Here is a 22,955-nt window from a genome sequence, read left to right on the forward strand (position 1 = left end):
TCAGCACAGTGACTGCAGATAACGTACGGTCGAATGAATTTTTCTAGGCTTAATAGTTTGTTCGAACTAACTTTATAGCAAAAGACTAGTTTTGTATATGTATAGTTTAAGATGGTATATATGTTTGTATGTATGCGCTCATAGTTGTTTACTGATTAATGCAAAAGTATAATTGATTTCTTTAAAGTCGCTGTTGACACGCTGTTGATTTTTTTTTTTTATTAATTTTACTTTTTCTAATACAAAATTCGGTATATGTTTCAAATAACAAATATACATACATATTACATATTTTATAATTATAAAAATAATTGCATTAACAATAACAATTACATACTGCGAATATACAATACAATATAATGTATGGATGTAATAATTTATGTATTTATGTTTGTAAGTCAAATAGCTATTTAATACGGGCACATCTATGCATTTACACATGTAAGTGTGTGTGTGTGTGTGCTTGTATGTACATGCGCGTGTAATCCTTTTTTGTTTCGTTTTTTTTTTTTAGTTGTAAATAAGTGCAGTTATTGCTAGATCAATTTTTAAATCGTTCCTAATCGACCGAATTGTTCTAATTAACTATTCTCATCATAAGAACATTTTCTGTTAGTTTTTGTTTTCTTTGTTGTTTTCTTTTTTTATTCATAGCTAAATATATTTTTTTCAGCATTTACAATATCAGCTCATTATTTATAATTATTTCTGCGCTACATAACTACTGTACGTTTCAGTTACTAATTGAAATTTTTTGTTATTGAAAATCTAGTCTGCTAATTAGTATTTAATTTAGTTTTTTTCGCAAAAATTAACAATTTTTATAACAAATACTATCTCGTTACATCATTACAATAATTTTACAAGTTTACTGATTTTATTATAAATTTTCTTGCTATATATGTGTGTATGTGTGTGTGATACATTCATGCATGTATATAGCGCATATAAAATGCATTTGTTAACCTATTTCTGTTTTGTATATTTGTATGTAGAATATGTATCTATGCATTTAATATAATTTCATTGACAAAACTTATGTATGTTTGTATGTATGTTTAAATGTTTAGTATGTTTGTATGTTAAGTATTTATATAGCGATTTTTTTTTTGTCAGTAGGTACAACATTCAGCGTATATTATCAGATTGTTAGTCACGGAGTTCCTTAATTTACATTTTTAATAATTTCGTATGTATTCAACTATTTACGACACTATGCTTTTATTGTTGTTGTACTTGTTGCCATTGCTATGCTTTTTAGCCTGGAACATGAATCGACTAAATGGCGATCATTGTCATCTATGACGGTGTGGGCATTGGCGTAAAGTAATGCAGGCCATTGATCTGGAAGAAAAGAAAAATAAGAAATGGGGTCATTAAAAAATTAATAGTAAAAAAGAATTTAAAACAACTTTCTTAATATGAACGAGATTCGACCATAAATACGGGTTTTTCAAAATATATCAACCCTGTGCCACCTAGCGGATTAATCCAGCTTTCATATTGTAATGTTATCGGGTTCTGAGCTAAGTTTGAAATCTGTGACTCATCCGGAAGTTGGTTAAATGTGGATTGTAACATTTGACCAAAAGAAAACATACAAAAATAGATATGTATGCACATTAGCGCGGAGTAGTTTTATTTTCGAAAAAAAGTGTATGGCATACTCAAATTCTTCATTCGATTCTAAGCAGAATGATGAACAAACTATAAACCAAAAAATGACGTTGGGCTCTCCCAATTTTTAAAAGAAAAATCAGTGCACTACTGCCTTTTCTTTCGAAAATCGGGAAGGTCAAACATAATTTTTGGTATACGGTTTGTTCACCATTTTTGCTCAGAATTGATCGTAAAATTTGAATTTGCTATAAAATTTCATCGAAAATTTTGATCCGAACAAATTACTTCGCCCTAATATACATATGTGCGTACTTAAAATTCTTACATTCTTAAAACTTAAAACTACGACTAAACCAATGTGAAATTGATTTTTTCATTTAATTTATGGTTTTTTTTTTGATACTTATTTTATAAAACTTTTTTAATTTTGGTAGTTTTTTATATTTTGTTTTATTTTCATTTGTTTATTTTTAATTAAAACATTTTATTTAGTAATTTTTTTACATTTATTTTACTTTGCTTAACTTAATTCAATTAAATATTTTTTAATTTTATTAAAAAAAATAATTTCAGTTTTTCTAGTAAATTTAATCTTATTTAACTGAGTCTAATTCAGTTTAATTCTAGTTTATTCTTAGTTATTTTAATACAGGATTTTCATTTAATTTAATTTAATTTTAATTTATTTTATTTTATTTAATTTTATTTTGTTTAATTCAACTTCATTAATTTAATCGATTTCTCATTTCATTCTGAACATTTTTGTACACATTTGCCATATCTAGCTGAGTTCCTCAGTAAGTTAGAGTACCCTTGTGTACAAGTGCGCTTTGTTATTAAAATACATAACATTCGAAAACTAGAACAATTCTTTAACCTGAACAAATCTGGTTTTCATTAGTTTGATTCATCGCGAGTGTACTGTGTGTAGTAACGAGGTGATGACTCATCACTAAGTACTTTAGTCGCAAACTTAACAGGTCGTAAACTAAATGCTTACTAGCCTCAAAATGAAACTTAAATCTAAATTTCGCTTTAGCACTGCATCTTCACTTACCGTCATATCGTATTCGGTGATATATGCGGGTATCTCTAATTGATCCTTGGAAATGGCCGAGTATAAATGCTCGACACCAGGAAGTGAGTGTACCTTGGCTTTGATGGCGGGCGCCATGAATGTCGTGAACCACCAGGTCATCATCTGTTCAACAAAAAAAGTTTCATACAAATATAAATATTTTGTGTGTTTTTCAGTTAAATTTTATCAGGAAACCCACCTTGGTCCAGAATGTTGGGTGTACAATATAGAAGGCCTTCAGATTTTTCTTGTACCTTAAATAATTAAGAGGGAATAAATATTAGGTTGGCAATTTAATGTTTCAGATAATAATAATTGGTTCCTTACTCTTATGTTCTGGTAAATATAAATTAAATAACCTAAGACGGGATTCAGAACGCAATTATAATTCAAAAGTATGCGTTTTTTTCCTTTCAACTTTAACGATGATGATATTTTGATACATATGTATATATGAAATCTGATTTTTGAGGTTAGTACGAAAAAACCAGTTCGTTTTTGGATTCTGATTTTACATTCAGATCAGCTGCATCAAAAGCTATGCGTACGTATCTTCTAACTGGTCTGAGTACCGTCTAAATTCATTTTGAAAAAAAAAAATAAAAATGTTTCAATTTGTACTCACTTGTATGGTAATATACTGTAGACTTCACGCAACCAGTGAAGCGATGGATAATTGTTTGTTGAAGTCAAAGTATGGAAGTACGCAATTACATAATCACCTTTAACGATGGGATCCAAAAGTTTAATCAAATATAAGAGTGCCTGGAAAAAGAAAAAAATTGTTGAGTGAAAAATTTCCAAATTTGAAAGTAGATTTGTGTATGTATCTGCAACAAAAAAAGCTCGACCAACCTTCTCCAGATCGATGTTGTGAGCTGGGAACCATTTGCCGCAAAATACGACGACTGGTCGTCCCAAGCGATCGACACCGCTCTGATATAGGCAACCAATGCCGGATACTTCTGTAAGATCTTCGATTTGAGCGCGATGCAAAAGGCGTTCATATCTGGAAAAAGGGAGAAAGAAATTAACTATTTTGTCATTGCTATAAGGATAATGTACCATATAATATTTGTTTTATTTTTACTTATTTATAACAGCCGTAATTAAAATTGTTATTCTCGGAGCTCATTCATCCAGAATTGTCAAATAAAAATCAACAAGATACGAGAGTTAAAAAAGAAAACAAAAACATGTACACATATGCAATTGTTCTTTATAATTCATAGCTGGAATTATTTGCAATTGTTGGACATTTGTAAACAAATTCATTTCTGTATGTACATATGTACATAGGGAGTTGTATTTGGAAATAAATTTCAATCAAAAGGTAAACCAGACTGTTGAATTGCGAGAAAACACTTTAGATTAAATTCTAAATACATATTTACATTCATATATCAGTGTTATGTTAGGTATATACCTACATACATTAGGGTGCCTCATCAAAAAAATTGCGTTTATTTCAAAGGAATTTATTAAATTTTAAATACGAAAATCTCATTACTGTGATTTCGTACACTAAATTCTTTAACAATTTTATGCAGCGCTTTTAAACTTAAATTCTTCTATCACTTAAAATAATTTTTTGCAAAAACTAATTTTAATGGGTACAGCCTAGCTAAATGTCGAAAATATTTTGGCGAAATTCTTAAAAAATAATACATTTTGTAATTCCGATGGAAAAACAGTATCGCCTTTTTTGTTTGTATGCAGTGATACATCCTAATATATGTACATATGTTTGAAAACAAGTTTTATATATATATATATATGCACATATACATATGTATGTATGTATATACAAAAATAACACTGAAGTGCTAGTTGCGATATTTGCAGCTACATACAACTGCACAGCATTACAACCATTTTAAAGCAGATACTAATCAAATTAGGAAGTAATTTGTGGGAATGTGGAAAATAATGAAAGAAAAATGAATTGAATGAAGTAAAGTTATGGCAAACAAAAAAAAATATTAATAACAAATAAAAGAAATTAAAATGGGGAAATATCTCGAAGTTTTATGTCAGTAGGACGATCGTTAACATTTGATTTGCACTTGCTATTACTCATAGTATGTTTGTATTAGAAATATTTAAAAGCACTTTTCATCGTTTTTCGAACGTTAGTGCAATTTTAGCTTTCTTTTTCAACTGAAGATAACATCATTGATCTTATAATACCGGTAAATGCATATTATGGTTTGCAAAGAAATTCAAATTTTCATGCCAAGCTGGTATTTAGGGGAATTTTACTTAATAACTATCAATATTAAAAAAAAATTTAGCTGACGAAAAAGGCGTCGTCTGGTCCTTCAAAGAAGCTATCAATCAGTACATGCGTACATTTCTTCTTAAGCAGGGATCACACAATTTTTGCATTTGCACATTTGGCATTCACAGAGTGGTATTGTCTATAAATTTTTATCGAGAATGAGATCAGCTCAATAACAACTTTCCACACAACACCGCTCTGTAACGGCGAAAATGGAAAAATCTGTACAAATGTACAATTCCTGTGATCCCGCTTTAAACGCTTGCTTAAAACTCTGTGTTAGGCACTTCCTTGAAGAAAATAAATCTTCAAATGTAATGAACAGATCTTTATGGCAGCTCACAATTAATTTATTCTACCGCGTGTCTACCAAGGATCTTTAAGCATATATTGAGGCAATCTGTAGAAATTTTTGGCGTTCAGGTTTAGGCACTCATCATTGTGCTAAAATGGGGGTTTAAAGGTCAGCAACGCCCATTGTGAACGTATAAAATATTCAAGATAAAGAACTATCAAAAAAGCCATCAAAATAAAAAAAATGTATGCGTAACTCAAAAATATAAGTAGTAAACAAAAATAAATTTGTATGTAGTAGGTATTTTTGCGTATATTAGTGGAAGGTCAGTCCCAGCACAATGCCGTAACGTCAAATTTTTATCTGTGTACAAACATATGTGTACCTACATAATATTTGTGCATGTATTTAGCCTTCTTTGTGCATTTATGCCCATCTTAAGTTCTCACATTTACATATATCTCCGCCGCATTAAAATTTCACAACAGCTGCCGCAGGACACGTCATACATAATTTCTCTGTTCTCTATTCTCCAATTTCTATATTCATACGCTTCTTTATATGCAGTATGCGCAAATTTACTATTGTTAATAATACAAAAAACAAAAAACAAAACAATAAAATATCAAAATCAGCTACTGTTAACACGTTCAGCTTTCATTTTGCTACAATGCGCTGCGCATAGCCGTTCCAACTCGTCGCGCGTTGTCATCCATCCATTCGTTAGCGATTGTTTGAGAAACGTGCCGCAGTGGATGCTTGGCTTAACATACACACACAGATGCATACACAAAAGTATACCCTGCAAAAAATTGTGCGACTAATCTCTAAAGAGAGAATTCAAGGATTAGTTTCAATCTGGTATAATTGGGCACTAATTAGCCGCAACTAGTCGCATACGGGTATATTTGAAGATCAATTAATCCCGGTTCGAATCACAGCTGGCGCAAATTTTTGTTTTTGATTCTTTAAAGAGACTATTCGCTTTTGGTATACCCGTTTGGGTTTAAAGGGGAACAATTACAGTCAGTCAATAAAGTTTAGGTACAGCGAATTTTTTACGATACGGACAAAATATTTTATTTTTAGCTAATTTTTTATAAAAACATGCTTCATTCTACAACAAAAACCTCAAAAATCTGAATAAAACTAACTAAACTAACTGACTAAAATTGAATGGGCTAAAAAACTGCATACTCAACTTTTTTTCAGAGAGCGTAAATAAAAAGTGCAATATTTGAATGAAATTTTGCGGAATTTTCTTTAATTTCTGGTGTTTTTATTCTAGAATTAACCATATTAAAAAAAAAAAAAAAATAGTGAAAAATAAAATATTTGAAAAATAGTTGCCGAAACTTTATTGACTGACTGTACGCTCTTCGTAGGACATGCTCGAACAAAATCGGATAGTTCATATTAAAAGTGGTATTAGACTCATATTTTTTTTTATTTATTTTGGATGACGTTATCTGGATTAATTGATCCTACCTGCAGATTATTGCTCTCGATTTCCCCATTTTTTGCATCTGAAAAAAGTGTGATCGGCATCGTAAGTCCTTTATTACACCTCTTTGCGTATTTAATGTAAATACCGGTTAGTTTCATGATCACTTCTAAGGGAATATGCTTCTTGGTTAGGAGTACTAGCTCGGTTTTCTCTGCTGCAAGTATTAGTCGCATGTTGCCTTGCAATTTCTCCCGGATTAGTCGCATCTTTTGCTGGGTATATCGCAAACTACATACATATATACAAATGTATGTAAGTACTCGTACTTGACTTCACACATCAGCATTATGCGTTTATAAATCTATCTGCAGCGCCATGTTTGTTTTAGTACAAATTTTTGTTTGCCACTACGAGTGTTGTATGTATACCCGCTATGCAGTGTTGTATCTAGTTAGTAGTCACACTCTTTATTATAGCCTGAAGATGAGCGCGCTTTTATCGCTCTTCACAGCGTTAATGATAAGCGGCACTACAACAAAAGCAATAGCTAGCAATTACAAACATACATATCTGCTTTAGCTATAAAGTAAACAAACCGTTAAAGTTAACGGTTGATAAATGCTACTGGTCTTTGAATAACCGAAAATTGTCTATCAAAGTTGTTTTTAAAGTGGGTACGCGTGTGCGGTTCAAGTTGGCTTTAAGCAAAGAGAATCAATGTTGTTTTTTGTTCTGTTGAATATATGTATGTATGTACATATGTACATATAGCATTTCGTATAGGATGAATTTTGTTTTTAGTACCGAGGAAATAAGGATTTATAAGTTGTGTTTATGTAACAAAGGGTAAACTCATACGAGCACGTATTGCGTATTAATTTTCAGTTGTTTCCTAAAATGTCACTCATTACAGCCTTTTTCAGATAAAATTTGTTGGATTTCTGGATTGTAAATTTGTGACAGTTTGTTTGCCAGTATTATCTTTTAAGCAGCTACTAGCAATAACAAAGTCAAAAATGGTATATGTATGTATGTATGTATGTAAATAGAATGTGGATGCTTGTGTGTGTCATGATTTTCGAAGAAAAATTACTGAAAAGTTGCGATTACTCATAATTTTGACTAAAATAACAGCAATACTATTTGCTCCATTGAGAACTATATTATTATTATTTTTATTTTGAGAACGTTAAACACTAAAATTGTTCCTACATCAGTGGTACCTTCGTATGCTAAAACACTTTCTAATAGTTTATCAACTGTCCACCATTCTGTGATCTCTCTAGCGAAAGAGCAATTTAGATCTTATTTCAGCCAGCCTGAGCCAGATGTGGCATGCCATCATTCACTCCTGTTCAATAAAGGTATTTTCTAATAAGAGACAATTTCCACATTTACAAATGCTAAGTCGCTAAAATATTGTTATAAGAAGAAAGGGAAAAAAACTTTTCTTCTATCAAAATTTCTTAAATAAATTTCTTCAATAAACCAGTCCAAACCATTAAATTAAAAATTTACTGCAAATGGAAAGCACTTTTTCAAGTAACAGAAAGAATGAAAAATATTTTTTATGATTTTTCTTGATAGCTGCAATTAGCGCTTAACGATTCATTCAAAAATTTTGGATCCCGTGGACAATTGCGGAACCGTCCTGGTGTCCTTTTCCACTCAACAATAAACACACTGAATGATAGTGAGTAAAGTTGAGATTTTTAGTTTATTTTGGCGATCGATCAACGTAGTTCAGATCAATTAAACGAACTACTTCCTTTAGTTCATTCTCGTTCACGAAACAGGAAATTTTTTTCGCAGCACAATTATACGTACGGCACATTTTTGAAGAGAAAGGCAGTCAAAACGGTGATAGTTGGTTGTTCAGAGTTGCGCACGAAGTACAAGAAGGAGCTGACCAAGGTCGTATAGCTCAAAATGGACTAGTGAATTTAAGTGTGGAGCAAATTACGGGAGGTGCTCCTTCTAAGCTGTCGATAATTCCAATCAACAACAACCAACTAACAAAATTCGTATGAAGACCCATATTGAATTAAATTTGGGGAGAAAAGTTTAGGCATTTTCCCACTGGTTTCGGGTTATTGTACCCAAATGCGTGACCCGATTGAAAAAAAATATATATTATCTTACACGTGCTGTCAGAGGATTGAAGATTAATTTAAAACAAAACTTTCAAATTTCCGAGCACTAATAGATATAAAAAGTTTGAAATATGAACTTTTTTGTAAAATGGATGGGGTTTTATGTGCCCCTCTGTCCAACCCGAAAACAGCAGGCAATGACTAAATATTTCCCAATTTGGCTATAGAAGCAGGGTTAAAAAAATAGTTCATTTTAAACGTCGAACAAGGTCGTTCATCTTTTTCAATGAACGAACTAGTTCGTGAACTACTCAACACTTATAATGGGTTTTCTGAAAATTAATACTGAAGGATAAATATGTGAAGAACATCGTAATTGTAGGGATTCGATGCCCCTTCTAACGTCTCCAGTAGATAAAAAGTGAGCGATCCAAAAGCAAGGACCAAGTCGGAGATGAAATTACTCCCAGTAAAAAACAATCCGATTTCGCAATAAAGTTAGAGCGAAAAAATACAGCACAGAGGTTCGCAGCGTCTACTAAGTTAGATTTGCCACAGCACTCTGATGCTTACTGAATTTCGATTTTTTATTCGTTTTTTTTTTCTCGGTCCATTTGAATTTAAATAAGCAGTGGACGCTGTGGCAGGCCAGGGCTGCAGAATTAAGTTAGTATATAAGTAGAAGCAAGGTTCTGTAAGTATTAAGTGTAATTAAAACTCTGTAATACTAACTTGTGTAAAATAGATCGAAAATATATAAAAATACTAAGCACAAGCTTTGTATGACGTCTGCATTGTTATCTTGTTACCGTCACTCAAAATCTTGCATAACCATTTACAAACATACTTGTACATACATATATGTATACATGTGTGCATGGTATGTACCAATATGTTATAATGCAAAGAAAAGTGCGCGTATGTAGTAAAATTCATTTTTGGATAAATACTTTTAATAGCAATGACGCACAAGGCACCACTTCTATTTACTCTGTGTACCTAATTTTCTTAATTATATGCGAGACGCTTTAATTTTATCTTTTATCTTGAGGTGTGTTACTTAAAGCAAATTGTTTTTTTTTTTCTTTTAAATTTAGGTGTTCCCTTTGGTTTAAATATTTTTGTTTGCGTAGTGAACAGATGATGCAAGTTGGTTGTAAACCTTCTTAAATGCAAAAAAAAAGAAAATAAAAGATATCCTTTGACGTCAAACCATTCGACATCTTTCAATATTCAAATGTATGCCGATTTGTTTACCGGGCTGTGTAACTTTCCCAAAATCAATTGTGACGCAAATGCCGAGATACTTCTGCAATTACATTGAGCTGCATTTATGTACATATGTACATGCATGCATACGTATTTTTAGTACGTAAAAGAATTCTTTTGCCTGCAGATGCTCAATTAAAGTTCAGCTTAGTACGCGATTTTAATTTTTAATACAGTTCTTGCATTTACGTCATACTCTCATAATTTGCATTTTAAGAATGCATACACAGTTGCTTTAATTCCATTTAATCAACACCCATAAATATCTACAAATTTATGCAAAGTTTTTAAGTACCTGTTTTTTTTTTTTGGAGGGAAAGGTTATTGTAACTGCACACTGTATTTCGGGTGCTTATTTATGAACACGTGTCTAAGGTATTTATTTTTAATCGCAGAATAATTTCATTAGTCACTCATATTGGATCATTAAACAGAAGCAGTGATATTGAACATTTTTTGCTTCATTTCAGATCTTTGGCGCTATCTGTTAAATAACTTGCTCCCCTACATGAACCTGAGTATACCAAACTGATAAAAAAGCTAAGTCCCAAATGCTAGAGTAAGTTTCACTGAAGCCCAAAACTCCCCTTTTTTCGATAAGGCCTTTCTTCAGAGACATACTTTGGAATGCCGAAGCTGCAGGTTCAATTCCCAGTGAAATCTATGAAACAGTCTTATGAGAAGATGTAGTGATCTCCGAAATAGCAACTATAACTTCTACCATATGTAGGTAAATTATTGTTGTTTTACCGCAACATTTGTTCATTAGAAACGGCCTCAAGGTCAATAAAATTGTTGAACATAATTGTTATAAACCCATGAATAACAACAAAAACAAAACTGTTGCCTTGGCCAGCCATGATATATATACATATATATATATATATATATGCAAAAACTGCGCGAGTATGGGTGCATTCCAAAACGTCTAAATACAAAACTCTCTTTCTCAGCCCTTTAATTAAAATCTTATAAGCCTGTACTTCGGCAGCTGCTTTTTCTCCATCTGGCTTCTTCAAAACACATTCATCGACCTCTTTTACTCGATTTCTCGTTCCCCACTCTTTCATCTTAATATTTTTAATTAAAAAGATGTCATTGACATTAGCAATGAGCAAACAAAAAAAAAAAAAAAGCGAAAAGCAAAAAAAGCGTCGCACATAAAAGCTAATCACACATCAATAACGGTTGGTTTGCTAAGAAGCTACTGTATAAGTACTTAGTATCCAGAGTGAGAGCTTAAGTAAATTCTGGTCATGAATCAAATAGGTACCTAGCTATATAAGTAGATAAATAAATAGTATTCGTGTTAGATAATTTTGGAAGAAGTCAAACAAACAAAATACAAAGGCTAAATAGCGATGAATGGATTTTGAAATCATGCGTTTGATGGAGCGTGGAGGGCTTCTGATTTATGTAAGCGCCTGCGCAATTTTTTTTCTTTAAATTGGTTAGCGTTACTTGCGTACTCTAAAAATTAGCAAAATTAGTTTTCACGCATTACATGTGTATGTATGTAAGTATGTGTGTATGCTTTAGTTTACACATAGAAACTCCACATTTATTGTTTGCACATTTAGCGTGCTATCGTATGACCGCAGTAATTGAAATCGTGATTCATAATTAAAGTAAAAAAAAAAAACTAATTATTTAATGTAGAATATTTATTATATTCATACTTTTCATATATTTTCAATATACGATTTATATAACAGATAGTACATAGACATATGCCTGTGGGAAAAATATGCGCCATGTGGCAGTGGCTAGTATATACATATGTACATATGTAGTACTTGCAGAAAGTGATACAATTCATTAGCTACCGTATAAAAAAGTTACCAAACGTTGGTGTTCTGATGAGTAAAAAAAAAGGAAATATAGGTATGGAATGGTGAACCACACGTCCTATAGCACCGCAACCAGATATTCCAGGAATCTAAGTTGGGCCTGAACTGCGTTACAAGATGGAATGAGCTTGAACTTGTGGGCTGCCAGGACACTAAGGTGTTCAAGGTAACGAACTGGCTGATGAATTGGCGAGCTGCGTTGAGAGCTGTTGGTTCACTATTAACACCTAAAAATTAATAACTAAGTGTTTCCTGAAAGGGCCTGACAGGGTGTGCGCGAAATTCCTTCTCAGACAAAGAAGGAGCGATCTACGAACCCTGATAGGACTGATAAGATGGCACAATCCAATGGGACGACGTATGGTCACCATAGGCATCATCGACGATCCACTGTGTACCCACATCGTATTTGGAGGACGAGGATAATACTGAACATTTTCTTTGCCGCTGTCCGGCCTTCGCCAGACTCAGGCGGCACATTTTTGGGTCGGAAGTACTGAGAATGGACGAGTAACATTATCTTTCCTTCAAAAAACTGGTATATACCCCATTTATATAACTCTTTTCTCTTGGCCTTAAGTACAATGGGCAATACTGCCTGAGTGATTGGAAAAATTTCTTTTTGGTTTTCCCGGCCACCAACAATTCCATTCCATGTTTAGGAAATGAAAAAGCTCCTTCTGTGGTATTTCTGGGACACTGGTCTCGCTAAAGATATAGTTGTCCAAAAAGTTGGCTCTTCTGGTTGTTATTTAGTGCTAAAAAATTGGTTAATTAAGTGTTCCATTATCGTCACACTACACATTTTCTAGCGGCCGCTATGCAAAGACAAGTCGTGTGGATACACAACGATTTTCACTGAGGTTAAGTACTTTCTAGTGCCACACAGAATGCCATTGTGTTGATTTCACCAACTGTTTTTTTTTTTGTTTTTGTAAAATAACTGCTATACTCGCAGCAAAGTGAGAGCTCAAACTGCTTCAAATGCTCTAAAAAATCAATGATTCGTCATCTAAAGGTTTTTTCTACAGGGATTCAATACACAATAGAGCTATTAAGTAAATACTGACTACTATTACTTTGTTTCCACATTACTCTTAAAACGCGCAAATATGAAAGTAATAAAAAAGAAGCCGACAATGCACGAAATTCAATTAAAAAAAGTCATACACAAAGCTTTGTAGTTTTTTATTGTCTTATTGTTATTAATAATTACATAGAAGCTGTTATAATTTTCGCACGCAAAAGTGGTTTTTAAAAGCATATGTATGTATGTACATATGTATATATGCATGTACTTTTATCTATGGTATGTAAATGCGCTACACTGAGTGTAGCGAAACAAAAATTTAAAAAAGAAACACAAAAACAACAAATACCAAATAAAATGCATTTTAGGCGAATATTTCACTCGTGATTGGAAATTTATATTTTTGTGCTTTAAATATTTTTTTTTTTAATAATTTATCTTTGATTCAAATTTAATTAAAATTTGCTCATTCGTTATTTTTGGAATACACTTTTTTCGGTTGCATTTGTCTAAAATTAACGAACGAACAAGTTGCATGTGAGCGCACAAATTACAATGTATGTATTTATATAATAAATGTACAAACAAACATATAAATTTTAACAAATTTGAAATATCTGCAATTGAAATTTATATAATGCGCAAGTGTTCATCTGGATTTTCCCAACAAGTGAATCTGTGATAAACTGTATCTTGTTTTTTTTTTCCATTTATATACAGATAAATTAATGCATATGTATGTATGAATGTACATTGTGCGCATATGGAACATAATTTTTATTTAGCTCAAGTTGACTTTGGTACATGGGAGTTGTCATTGAGATATTCGATCTTTAAACGTTTTTCAAATTCAGATTTCTCATCCTCAGAAAAAAACACCTGAAGGACATTGATTTTTTGTATGATCCCTTTATGAGAAATACGTTTCGTTTGTTAAACGTAAGTGGCAAATGGAACCTTCTCCGAATCGCCCAAACATTGGGCGTGCTTGTCGGGCAATGGAATTGATGACCTGTGTTCGAGGGTAAGCGACTATCAGTGTACGGAGCCTAAACCTCTTCCCTACGAAACAAGCTGCCGGCATTTCTACCACCTGTATGAAGGAGGTCAAGCTGCACCCCCAAAATTCCGACGGTAAATAACCCTAAATATTAACTCATTACGTTTGAAGAGATTTGCAGAGCTTCTTGGCATCCATAAGATATCATTCCCATTCACATTTACCATTGCCATCACATTTACCAGTGCAGCGGCCTTGTCGATTGACAACAGCTCAGCCTGAAATACACAACAATGGAGGTGAAATCTGAAAGAAATCCTCGGACTCTTAGAATATTACACCATCATTAACCTTAGGTATCATGGAAATTGTAGCCATCTGTAAATATGCACATACATAGATAGATCCGCAGCTTCCTAAGTTTGCTCTTCGCTTCAGGGTAGCAGTATCATGACGATATATGTATTTATGGTTGGTGATGGAAGTGCATGCTTCACTAATTCGGTAAGCTCGATAAAAATCTTTTCATGACCATATCTACTGCTTTAGCAACTACTTAAGGAGGCAGTGTCACATTTGCCCAAAATTTGGTGCAAATCGTATTCCAATCCTGTGAATGCAAAATTTTGCAAAATTTTAATATTTCTCAAAACCCTTTTCAATCGCGAATGTTTTTCATAAGCTTAAAAAGATACATGCATACTCTTTAGTTCTTACTACTGGCGTATAAATACAAACATATGTATGTATATTAGGGCGGAATAATTTAATTTCGAAAAAAATATATGGCATATTCTAACTCTTCGATTCTAAGCAAAAACAAACAAACTACCGTATATACCAAAAATGACATTTGACCCTCACAATTTTTGAAAGAAAAATCAGTGTATTATAATTTGGGAGAGCACACGTCATTTCTGCTTAAAATTAATCATCGAATTTGAATTTGCGATACACTTTCTACGAAAATTTGCTCCGAACAAAGTACCCCGCCCTAATGTACATACATGTAATCATTAGAGGTAGTCACGTTCATAGTATATATTTGTAAGTATGTAGGCAGAGTGGCTAGCTTCATGATGTCATTGGATCAATGCATCTTTATGCACACAAACATCATAAAAAGACAATAATGTATGTATGTATGCATTAAGCACAACTTTTGCATAAATATGAGAGCTATCAAAATAATGTGCTTTAGATAGTTTGGAAACAGATTATAATAAAAAATATATAAATGTATAAAATTATTTCGACCGCCAGTATAAATATTATGAAATGATCTCAAGTATAATATGTGGGGCAGCAAATAGTTATGAGTTAAAAAAAAAAAAACGTCAATCGAACCGCAAACAATCTTCATCTTATCGATCAAATTTTCGCACAGAAAGATCAGAGTCTTATTAGCAGTAAGTGTGAGCTACAAAAAATTTTTCAAAAAGTGGTTACCGACTTTGCCATGCCATGCAACGTGTCACAAGTTGAAGAAAATTATAGTAAAATAACTAGAATGAATTTCGTTTCGTATTATCCACAATTACCAATCACCGTAAAATTTGCCTTAAATGTGGAAGTGATGGGTGATTCGAATGGTATTTTGTAGACCTGAAAACAATGCTTTAGAAAAAGAAGTTTCCAGTAGTGATTGCCAAAACTACAGCCGCTTTTAGAATAAAATCAAATCGTTCCACAAAAAAGCAGTGAATTGGAATAAATGTATGTAGTATCCTTGAAGGGAGCGAATTTGTTGTTGGTACATCTGCAAACGCGCTTTTGGAAAACAATGTGAACTGTCGCCCTACACAAATATATGACCTTTTGTCATTAGATTGATAATAAGTTAATAAAAGAAAGGGATCAGCAAGATAGCTTTAAACTGCAAAGGCTCGCATGCCGTGAGTGATTAAGTAGTAACACACCTTTGGAGGGACTTAGCATTATCGTACACCTGCAGCCGCAGCAAATTAGTGCTCATGGTGTGCTCGCAAAAGACATCCTCAGGTAACTTGGGGAGGCCAAATGACTTCAGACCCGCGACAGTATTGAGTGAAATTAAACGAAGCTGGCTCAATGAAATCACAGTTAATTTAGAAGTCAGCATTGACTACATTGCACCAGTTTGGGGCTTGAGTACAAGATTTACGACCCGATAATAATGTATGTACTATCTTTATCCATCTAAACTGATGGTTCACAGATGAAGTAAGCAACCGGCCACGGTCAGTCAGTTGTTTTCGTCTGCAGATGACTACAGCGTCCTCTAAGCTACCTCTAACGCTACCAAAAGCAGTGAAATTTTTGTTTGTTGGCGGTTAGGGCTCGAAATGTCACATAGAGTGCGAAACTTTACTCCAAAAGAAAATACTCAAATTCTAGCTGACTAAGTATGTACATATGTACATCCTGCCTAATAGTACAGCCGCACAAGAATATGCACAACAGTTGTAAAAATGATGCAATCACTGCATGAAACTCTGCTTTACTTGTAGGGCTTTTGGTATCTTACAATAAGTGTGAGAGAAGAAAGTTTGTTTAAGGTTTTTTAATGGTTTAAAAGTGCTAAAAATGTGACGATAGGCAGTCTTCTGGGAATCAAATTGGGCTTTGAATAATTGAGCTGCTGTCACAGACCTACTTATTTCATTATTTCATCAGATAAAGGCAACAAAATAATTAATTTTTGATGGCCAGCTTTTTTAATATATAAGTAAGAGTTTGTATAAATGTATGTATAAGTATGTACGTATGTATGCACATGTGTACTACGTATGAATGTGTTTGAAGGTTTTTGTCTGCAGTGTCTGTTTTTGATGTATTTATTATTTATGTTGATGGCGTTTCACTTTCGTTAAGAATTTCACAGCCAAAAAAACTACTCCGTCCTACACATAGCACAAATTATATTATCGCACAGCTGGATAACCTTCACTTACATACATAAAAACACGCCTTTTTATAATATCCTTCTACTTGTTTACCTATCAATAAGTACGCCCATCCCTGCTAATCACAAACAAAAGAAAAATTACGCCTCTAAGAGCTTTACTCTTGCTCATGAGCTCACTCACGCAAGCTGGTCCACACATACACACATATTTCTTTTAGTCATCCATACAATATATGTAGTATGTATAATTAATTAATAGATGTTTCACACACTGAGTTTTATATATATACATTTCTACAAGACATAATTCATTTCATTTGCTACTCATTTCCTAACTCATCGTCGCCCTTAACTTTCATGTATGTTTGTATTAGGGCTGTTGCGAATGTGGCATTTTAGACATCCGCGGATGCGAATGCGGATGCGAATATCTAACAGCTAACATCCGCGGATGCGGAAGTCAAGTATTTGTAAGAAATTAGAATCTAGCATAATGGCGGGACCGTTGTTTAAACAACACTTACAAGCCAAACCAGATGTGTTAGCTTTAGAAAAACAGCTTTTTGAAAAGGATTCTTCATTCTCATTCCTTTAGCTGTTTCAGAATTTGGGGAATCTGTAACTTCATCAGCGTTTTTCCGATTTAGTTTTTGTAAATCATTTTTAATACTTTCTCTGCGACTGGTTTCAACAATTTGTGCTTCTGGCGAGCTAAATAGGTGGATATGGAAAATAAATTATTGTTTTCCAGGAATGGAAATTTTGAACAAAGTTCTGTTTTCAAAGTCGTGGCTGTCAGCCGAATCGGATCACAATACTGTTATTTTTTAAAAAATCATCCCGTTTTTTTATAAGCATTTGAATCTAAAAAAAAATATTGGCTACAATTTGTCATTTTGTTTACCATGTAATATGTACGTTTTATCGGTGCATTTGCACAACTTACGCATTCGCAAAAGCTCCTCATTGATTATTGCGAATGCGAATGTTAAAATTAATGCGGAAGCTCCGCAGTTGCGAATGCGAATGCGAATATTCGCAACAACTCTGGTTTGTATGTATGTATGTACATACTTGTATTTTACTAACCTTTCCTCTGGCGTTTCGATCGGCTCATCCGGCATTGCCTCAGCAATGTCGGCTGTTGTCTCTTGCATGGGACTTGTGCCCAAATCTATGCTTGTCATGCCCTCAATCATAGCCATATTTGTTGTTGTTGTGGTTGTTGTTATTGCTAACCTTATTTTTTTGATGTCCTTCTATGCGTTCTCAATGAAACAATGAAACGCACAGCACGCTAGCGCCGCGGCGGTGGGTTGGAAGGAGGGAGGCAAGTAGGAGTGCGTCAGGCGCCGATTTGCTATACAAAAAAAAAAAAATTCCTTGCCTCTTTTTTTATTATTGATTTATGTACGGCGTCGTATTGGCGTCGTCTATGCGATTTGTGATTCTCTGTCGTCGTCAGTGGCGTGTTTTAATTTTATGTTTTCTTTATACTTTTTTCACTTTGGCGTAGTGCTGTGCTACGTGCGTATTCCTTGCTTTCTTTATATTAGGTTTTCTTGCATTTTGTGCGCTTTTGTGGTTGTTATCGTTATTTTTTCTTCTACTGTTCCTTCGAGAAGCGCTGATTTTTTGCTCGCGTTGAACTAGGTTCTTTTTTCGTTTTCCTTAGTTATAATGTAATGCACGTACATATGTTTGTTGTTGTGTTATTGATTGTTTTGCTATTGATTGACGCTTGTCTGTGGATGAGTAAATTTGTTTTTGTTTTGACTCGATTCAAAAGATGCGCGCACAAATCGCTTTCAATTCGGTAGTGAGTAGATTACAAATCGAATTAAATATTCAATAATACCTGCCGCATTGATGTTTGCCTCAAAATTTTCCGCCGAAAACTACTTAAATACTTATTTATATGCACATATGCACGTGAGCCTGTGAAAAATCAATGCTAAGATTTTTTTCGAAAAAAAGGCAGCACAGCAAATCACATCCGTTTGGCAAATAAACAACTTTGTATAAAGTAGGTTTTGTGTATTTATTGTTGTTATTGTTGTCGATATATACTATAGATATATAATATGAACTTTTCCGTAAAATGAAAATGAAAATTTCGCATACACTTTGGCTCGTTTCACACTTTTCTTGACGTAATTCGTTTCACTAACAAGTGCAAAATCGCCTTACTTTTCTCCTGCTTTTGCTTTGAGTCTATTTTGAAAAAAAATGTATTTTTGGAAGTCAAAAAAGTTCACTTGCTTATTAAATTCAATATTCTCTATCTTCTACGCAGTCTTAAAATATTCAATTTATATTTGAAATTTTGCAGTATTTCAGTACTTTTCGCTAGCTAGTTTGTGGTTTGAGTAGCACGAGATGACTGTTCCTTAAGAACATCCGCAAAAGTTTAAATCACACGAAAAATTGTATATTTGCTTGCGTTGCGCTTGAAATGCCGTTGGGAGCGTCTACATACGCCGAAATTTGTATCTTGACTAAGTAAAATACTCACGCTGCCGAAGAGGCTATGTGACGAAGCGACGACAAAGGCAGCGACGAAAATGAGATTCATAAGCCAGCAGCAGTGGCAGTGGCGGTGGCAGCGATGAGGCAGCAAAAAAAAAAACGCCAGTGGCAGACTATATGAAAGAGCAGTAGTATTTCGAGCAGAGCATAAGCAGCCGCTCACACAGCCACTGGCAATGCCATTGAATGGAGCAGCGCTGAGTTAAGCAGAGCACTGGGAGGCAGATTAACGGTAGCCGAACTTCGCCACCACATCAAAGTCATACACTATGAGACACCCTGTGTCGTGGCTGATGTCGACAGCCGAAAATGAAGACGGATCACATGCATACACCTACTTAAACAAATATATATTTGTTCATATATGTACGTATAAGTATTTCTGGCAAAGGAGCCAGTGACAGTAATAGCGCAATAGTTGTTGTTGTATATTTCTGTTGATGTTGGCGCTTTTGCCGCTTTACAATTACATTTGTATAAACATAACTACATACAAATGGTGGGTGTGCATGGCGTATACGTAACTAATATCCTTTACGAATGCTCACTGTTGTACACTGCGTATGAGTAACATTGAAATGATTTGAATGCCTTTGTGACAGCGATGCTCTATGTTATAGAACATAGAGTCCGACCGATTAATCGGCATCGGCATTGGCATCGGCTAGTATCGGCACAAAATTGAGCATCGGCATCGGCATCGGCATCGGCCCGTTTTCGCCGATTCTTTGCCGATTATTTGGAATTTCTTTTCATATGTTCAGGTGAAGCGACAGACAACAGCCAACATCAAAAAACATTTGCAGACAGCTCACAAAAAGAATTGTGTTTTTTGGTTGAAGGTGTTTGACGTGTTTTCCATATAAAAGTATGCTCGACAATTTTCTTTTATATGGAGGACACTGCCAGCGAAAAAAAAAAATACAAAAATTAACGGGATTTCATAGCAGCTTGAAACTGAATAATAATAATAGATTGGCGCTTACACATATGTTAGTGTTTGGCCGAGCTTCTCCTCCGATTTGTGGCGTGCGCCTTGATGTTGTACCACAAAGGGGAGGGACCTACAATTTTACACCGACCCCGAACGGCGATTGTATTTTTATGAGAAGCTACTTTTCATGGCAGAAATACACTGTTAAGAAAAAAATCTTTTTTCAAAATTTTTTTGCGATGTTGCTTTGGCCAGGGCTTGAACCCAGGCCCTGCGGGGTGTAAACGCGCACTGATTACCACTACACCACAGCGGCCTTACCTTTGCAAATTTACTTTCAGGTGTTTGGTGGCCTTTTTTATTTGATTGTATAAACTTAATGATCGTTCTCGCATAAGAATTGCACAGTGCTTCCTTCAGATGTTTTGGCTGTAAAATTGTGTTTAGACAGTGAAAAAAAATAAAAGCGTTTAAAATGAAAACCACGTGAACTTAAGGTTTCTCTTTTGAACTCTCTCTCTATCTCTCATTTGTACTTGCTAACTCGTCGTAGTTTTTTGCTGCTCGCATGTGTCCTGCGCACTGTTATTTTGCTCATTCCCTTATTTTTCATGTTTTTCCTCTTTGTTTTTTGGTATCCGGCACGGCCTTGCCCCATTGCTTTTGCGGTTCTTGACTTGTCATTATACATACATATGTATGTACATATATGTGCCCCTTTTGAAAACGTCGCGCGGTATGTATTTATGTACATATTTATATATGTATGTCCGGTCACACTTGTTATTCATGCGATGGCACCGTAATTCTTATTGAGAAATATCGATTGGTTTTGTATGAAATGTCATTGAGCATTAATGCAGCTCATTGCCATTTCGGTTGAATTTGCTTAGATGTCGTAATTGGAAAATTTGTATTGAAAAATAGACAAAAAAGTAGCGGATTATTGAAATAACCTCTTCTACTACAAATGTTTAAACTTTTTACCATAACACTAGTTTACACGAAAAATGAAACTCTGTAAAAAAGATTTTTAAAGGCTAAAAATCTTCCAATCGCTTAATGCTCTATTACATTTACATTACTCATATGATTTTCATAATCTGATGCTAAAAATTTACTTTAATGATTTATCTTTTACATCGAATTTTAAAAATATTGAAAAAACTAAAAAGGGTAGAATTTTAAAAAATGAAAATTTCACTTTTTGTCGTCTTTAGTCCGAGTAAAACTAATAATAGATATCATTAAAAATTATATAGTAAATATTTTTCATTCCAATACCGTTTGTAAAAAAAGGACTTAAATTGAAAGTTCACATTAAAAAGAGGATTTTTTCTGATAATATTTTCAAGCGAGGTTTAGTCTTCTATAGCGAATAGTCATAGCGAAGCACTACTACCTGCATTAATGTACAGATATCTTATCGCTACAATTTAGTATTTTTATATTTTTGATTAACCCTTCGTCTGATACATGAGCCCAGCCAGGCCTTTTCCATTTTCAAATTACAAAAAAAGGTACTTTAAATATAGCTAGATACTTGAAATTTCAGGTAGCTTACTAAAGTTTAGTGAACTACCAATCCGTAAAAAATCATGTCGATATCATATATATAAAGCTAGATATATAGACATGTTGATTAATACATCACATTCGTAACACATAGGTCTGGCTGGACCCACATATATTCCTATGTAATTTTTACCTAAAGTGAAGGAATGCAACCGTTTCTCAAATTTTCTTTTAAATTTTTGAATTATCATGGCAAGAGATGATTTTTACCTAAAATGAAGGAATGCAACGGAATGCAATGGAATATTACCCCATTACAATTTTACTCGCCTCCAAAGCTCTTCCATGTTACTGGAGCTCGCTTGTGCTTTGCTAATCCTCTCTTGACCACAGCGCTCAATTTTTCGTTGGCGTTGAGGTCTGAGATTTGTGCTGCCCACTCCATTACCTGAAAATTTTGCTCAAGCAGCCGGCGGTGTGGAATATTTTTAGAATGCTTTGGATCTCCGTCCTGCTGGCAAACAACTTCTTCCGCAGGGTTTGCGCTTTTGTCTACAATGTCCGGCAAATATGTGTTCATTATACCTTTTATATTAACCCATGGCACCAAATGCCAGCAAGTAAAATATCCCAAGCCATTAAGCTGCCAGTGAAATTTTGTAAAAGTCACGAGACTAGGAGCTTTTGTACTGAAAGGGGGTAATATGGTCCGATGGTACGAAAATTAATTGTTTGCAAAGTGATAAAAAGGCATATTTTTGGGAAAGACCTTATCAATATCTTCAAAAACACCATGCCAAGAAAAACATCTAACATGGTGGCCAGCACAAATCCCAGACCTCAAAGCTATCGAAAAATTGAGCGCTCTGGTCAAGAGAGGATTAGCATAGCACAAGCGAGCTCCAGTAACATGGAAGAGCTTTGGAGGCGAGTAAAATTATAATGGGGTAATATTCCAAGCGAAATCATAGAAAACTCAGTAGAGAGCTATTAAAAGCAAAGGAGTCTCCACAATCCTCTTGATATATACCTCCTAAAATCTCAAAACAGAAAAGTTCAAAACTGAGTGAAGAGAGTTACCTTGCGTTTTTGTTGTGAATCACTTGTTAATTTTCCTGTATACTAGG

General features: G+C 33.9%; 1 protein-coding gene and 1 long non-coding RNA gene across 13 annotated transcripts in view; one reads left to right on the plus strand and one right to left on the minus strand.

Annotated features, from left to right (window-relative positions):
• Positions 1 to 221: 221 nt before the first annotated feature.
• Positions 222 to 22,955, minus strand: part of Gdap2 (ganglioside induced differentiation associated protein 2) — a 93,484-nt gene continuing 70,750 nt past the window's right edge. For 11 of the 12 annotated variants that reach the window (XM_017611886.1, XM_017611833.1, XM_017611878.1 and 8 more), the window contains 5 exons: positions 3,554 to 3,707; positions 3,324 to 3,463; positions 2,898 to 2,952; positions 2,678 to 2,821; positions 222 to 1,344 (listed from right to left, as the gene is read on the minus strand). In XM_017611886.1, coding sequence (XP_017467375.1) covers positions 1,300 to 1,344; positions 2,678 to 2,821; positions 2,898 to 2,952; positions 3,324 to 3,463; positions 3,554 to 3,707 — 538 coding nt within the window. In that variant the 3' untranslated portion in view covers positions 222 to 1,299. Of the gene's footprint in view, positions 1,345 to 2,677; positions 2,822 to 2,897; positions 2,953 to 3,323; positions 3,464 to 3,553; positions 3,708 to 17,939; positions 18,795 to 22,955 lie in introns of those variants that run through there. The other variant, XM_017611908.1, reaches the window with a different exon arrangement.
• On the plus strand, positions 903 to 18,870 carry LOC108359859 (uncharacterized). Its single transcript, XR_001847008.1, has 3 exons — positions 903 to 913; positions 7,173 to 7,178; positions 18,788 to 18,870. It is a non-coding gene; the product is annotated as an uncharacterized LOC108359859 (long non-coding RNA).

This window comes from Rhagoletis zephyria, unplaced genomic scaffold (assembly GCF_001687245.7).
Source record: "Rhagoletis zephyria isolate East Lansing unplaced genomic scaffold, Rhagoletis_zephyria_1.1 Rzeph_scaffold_00013, whole genome shotgun sequence".
In the NCBI taxonomy this organism is placed as follows: Eukaryota; Metazoa; Arthropoda; class Insecta; order Diptera; family Tephritidae; genus Rhagoletis; species Rhagoletis zephyria.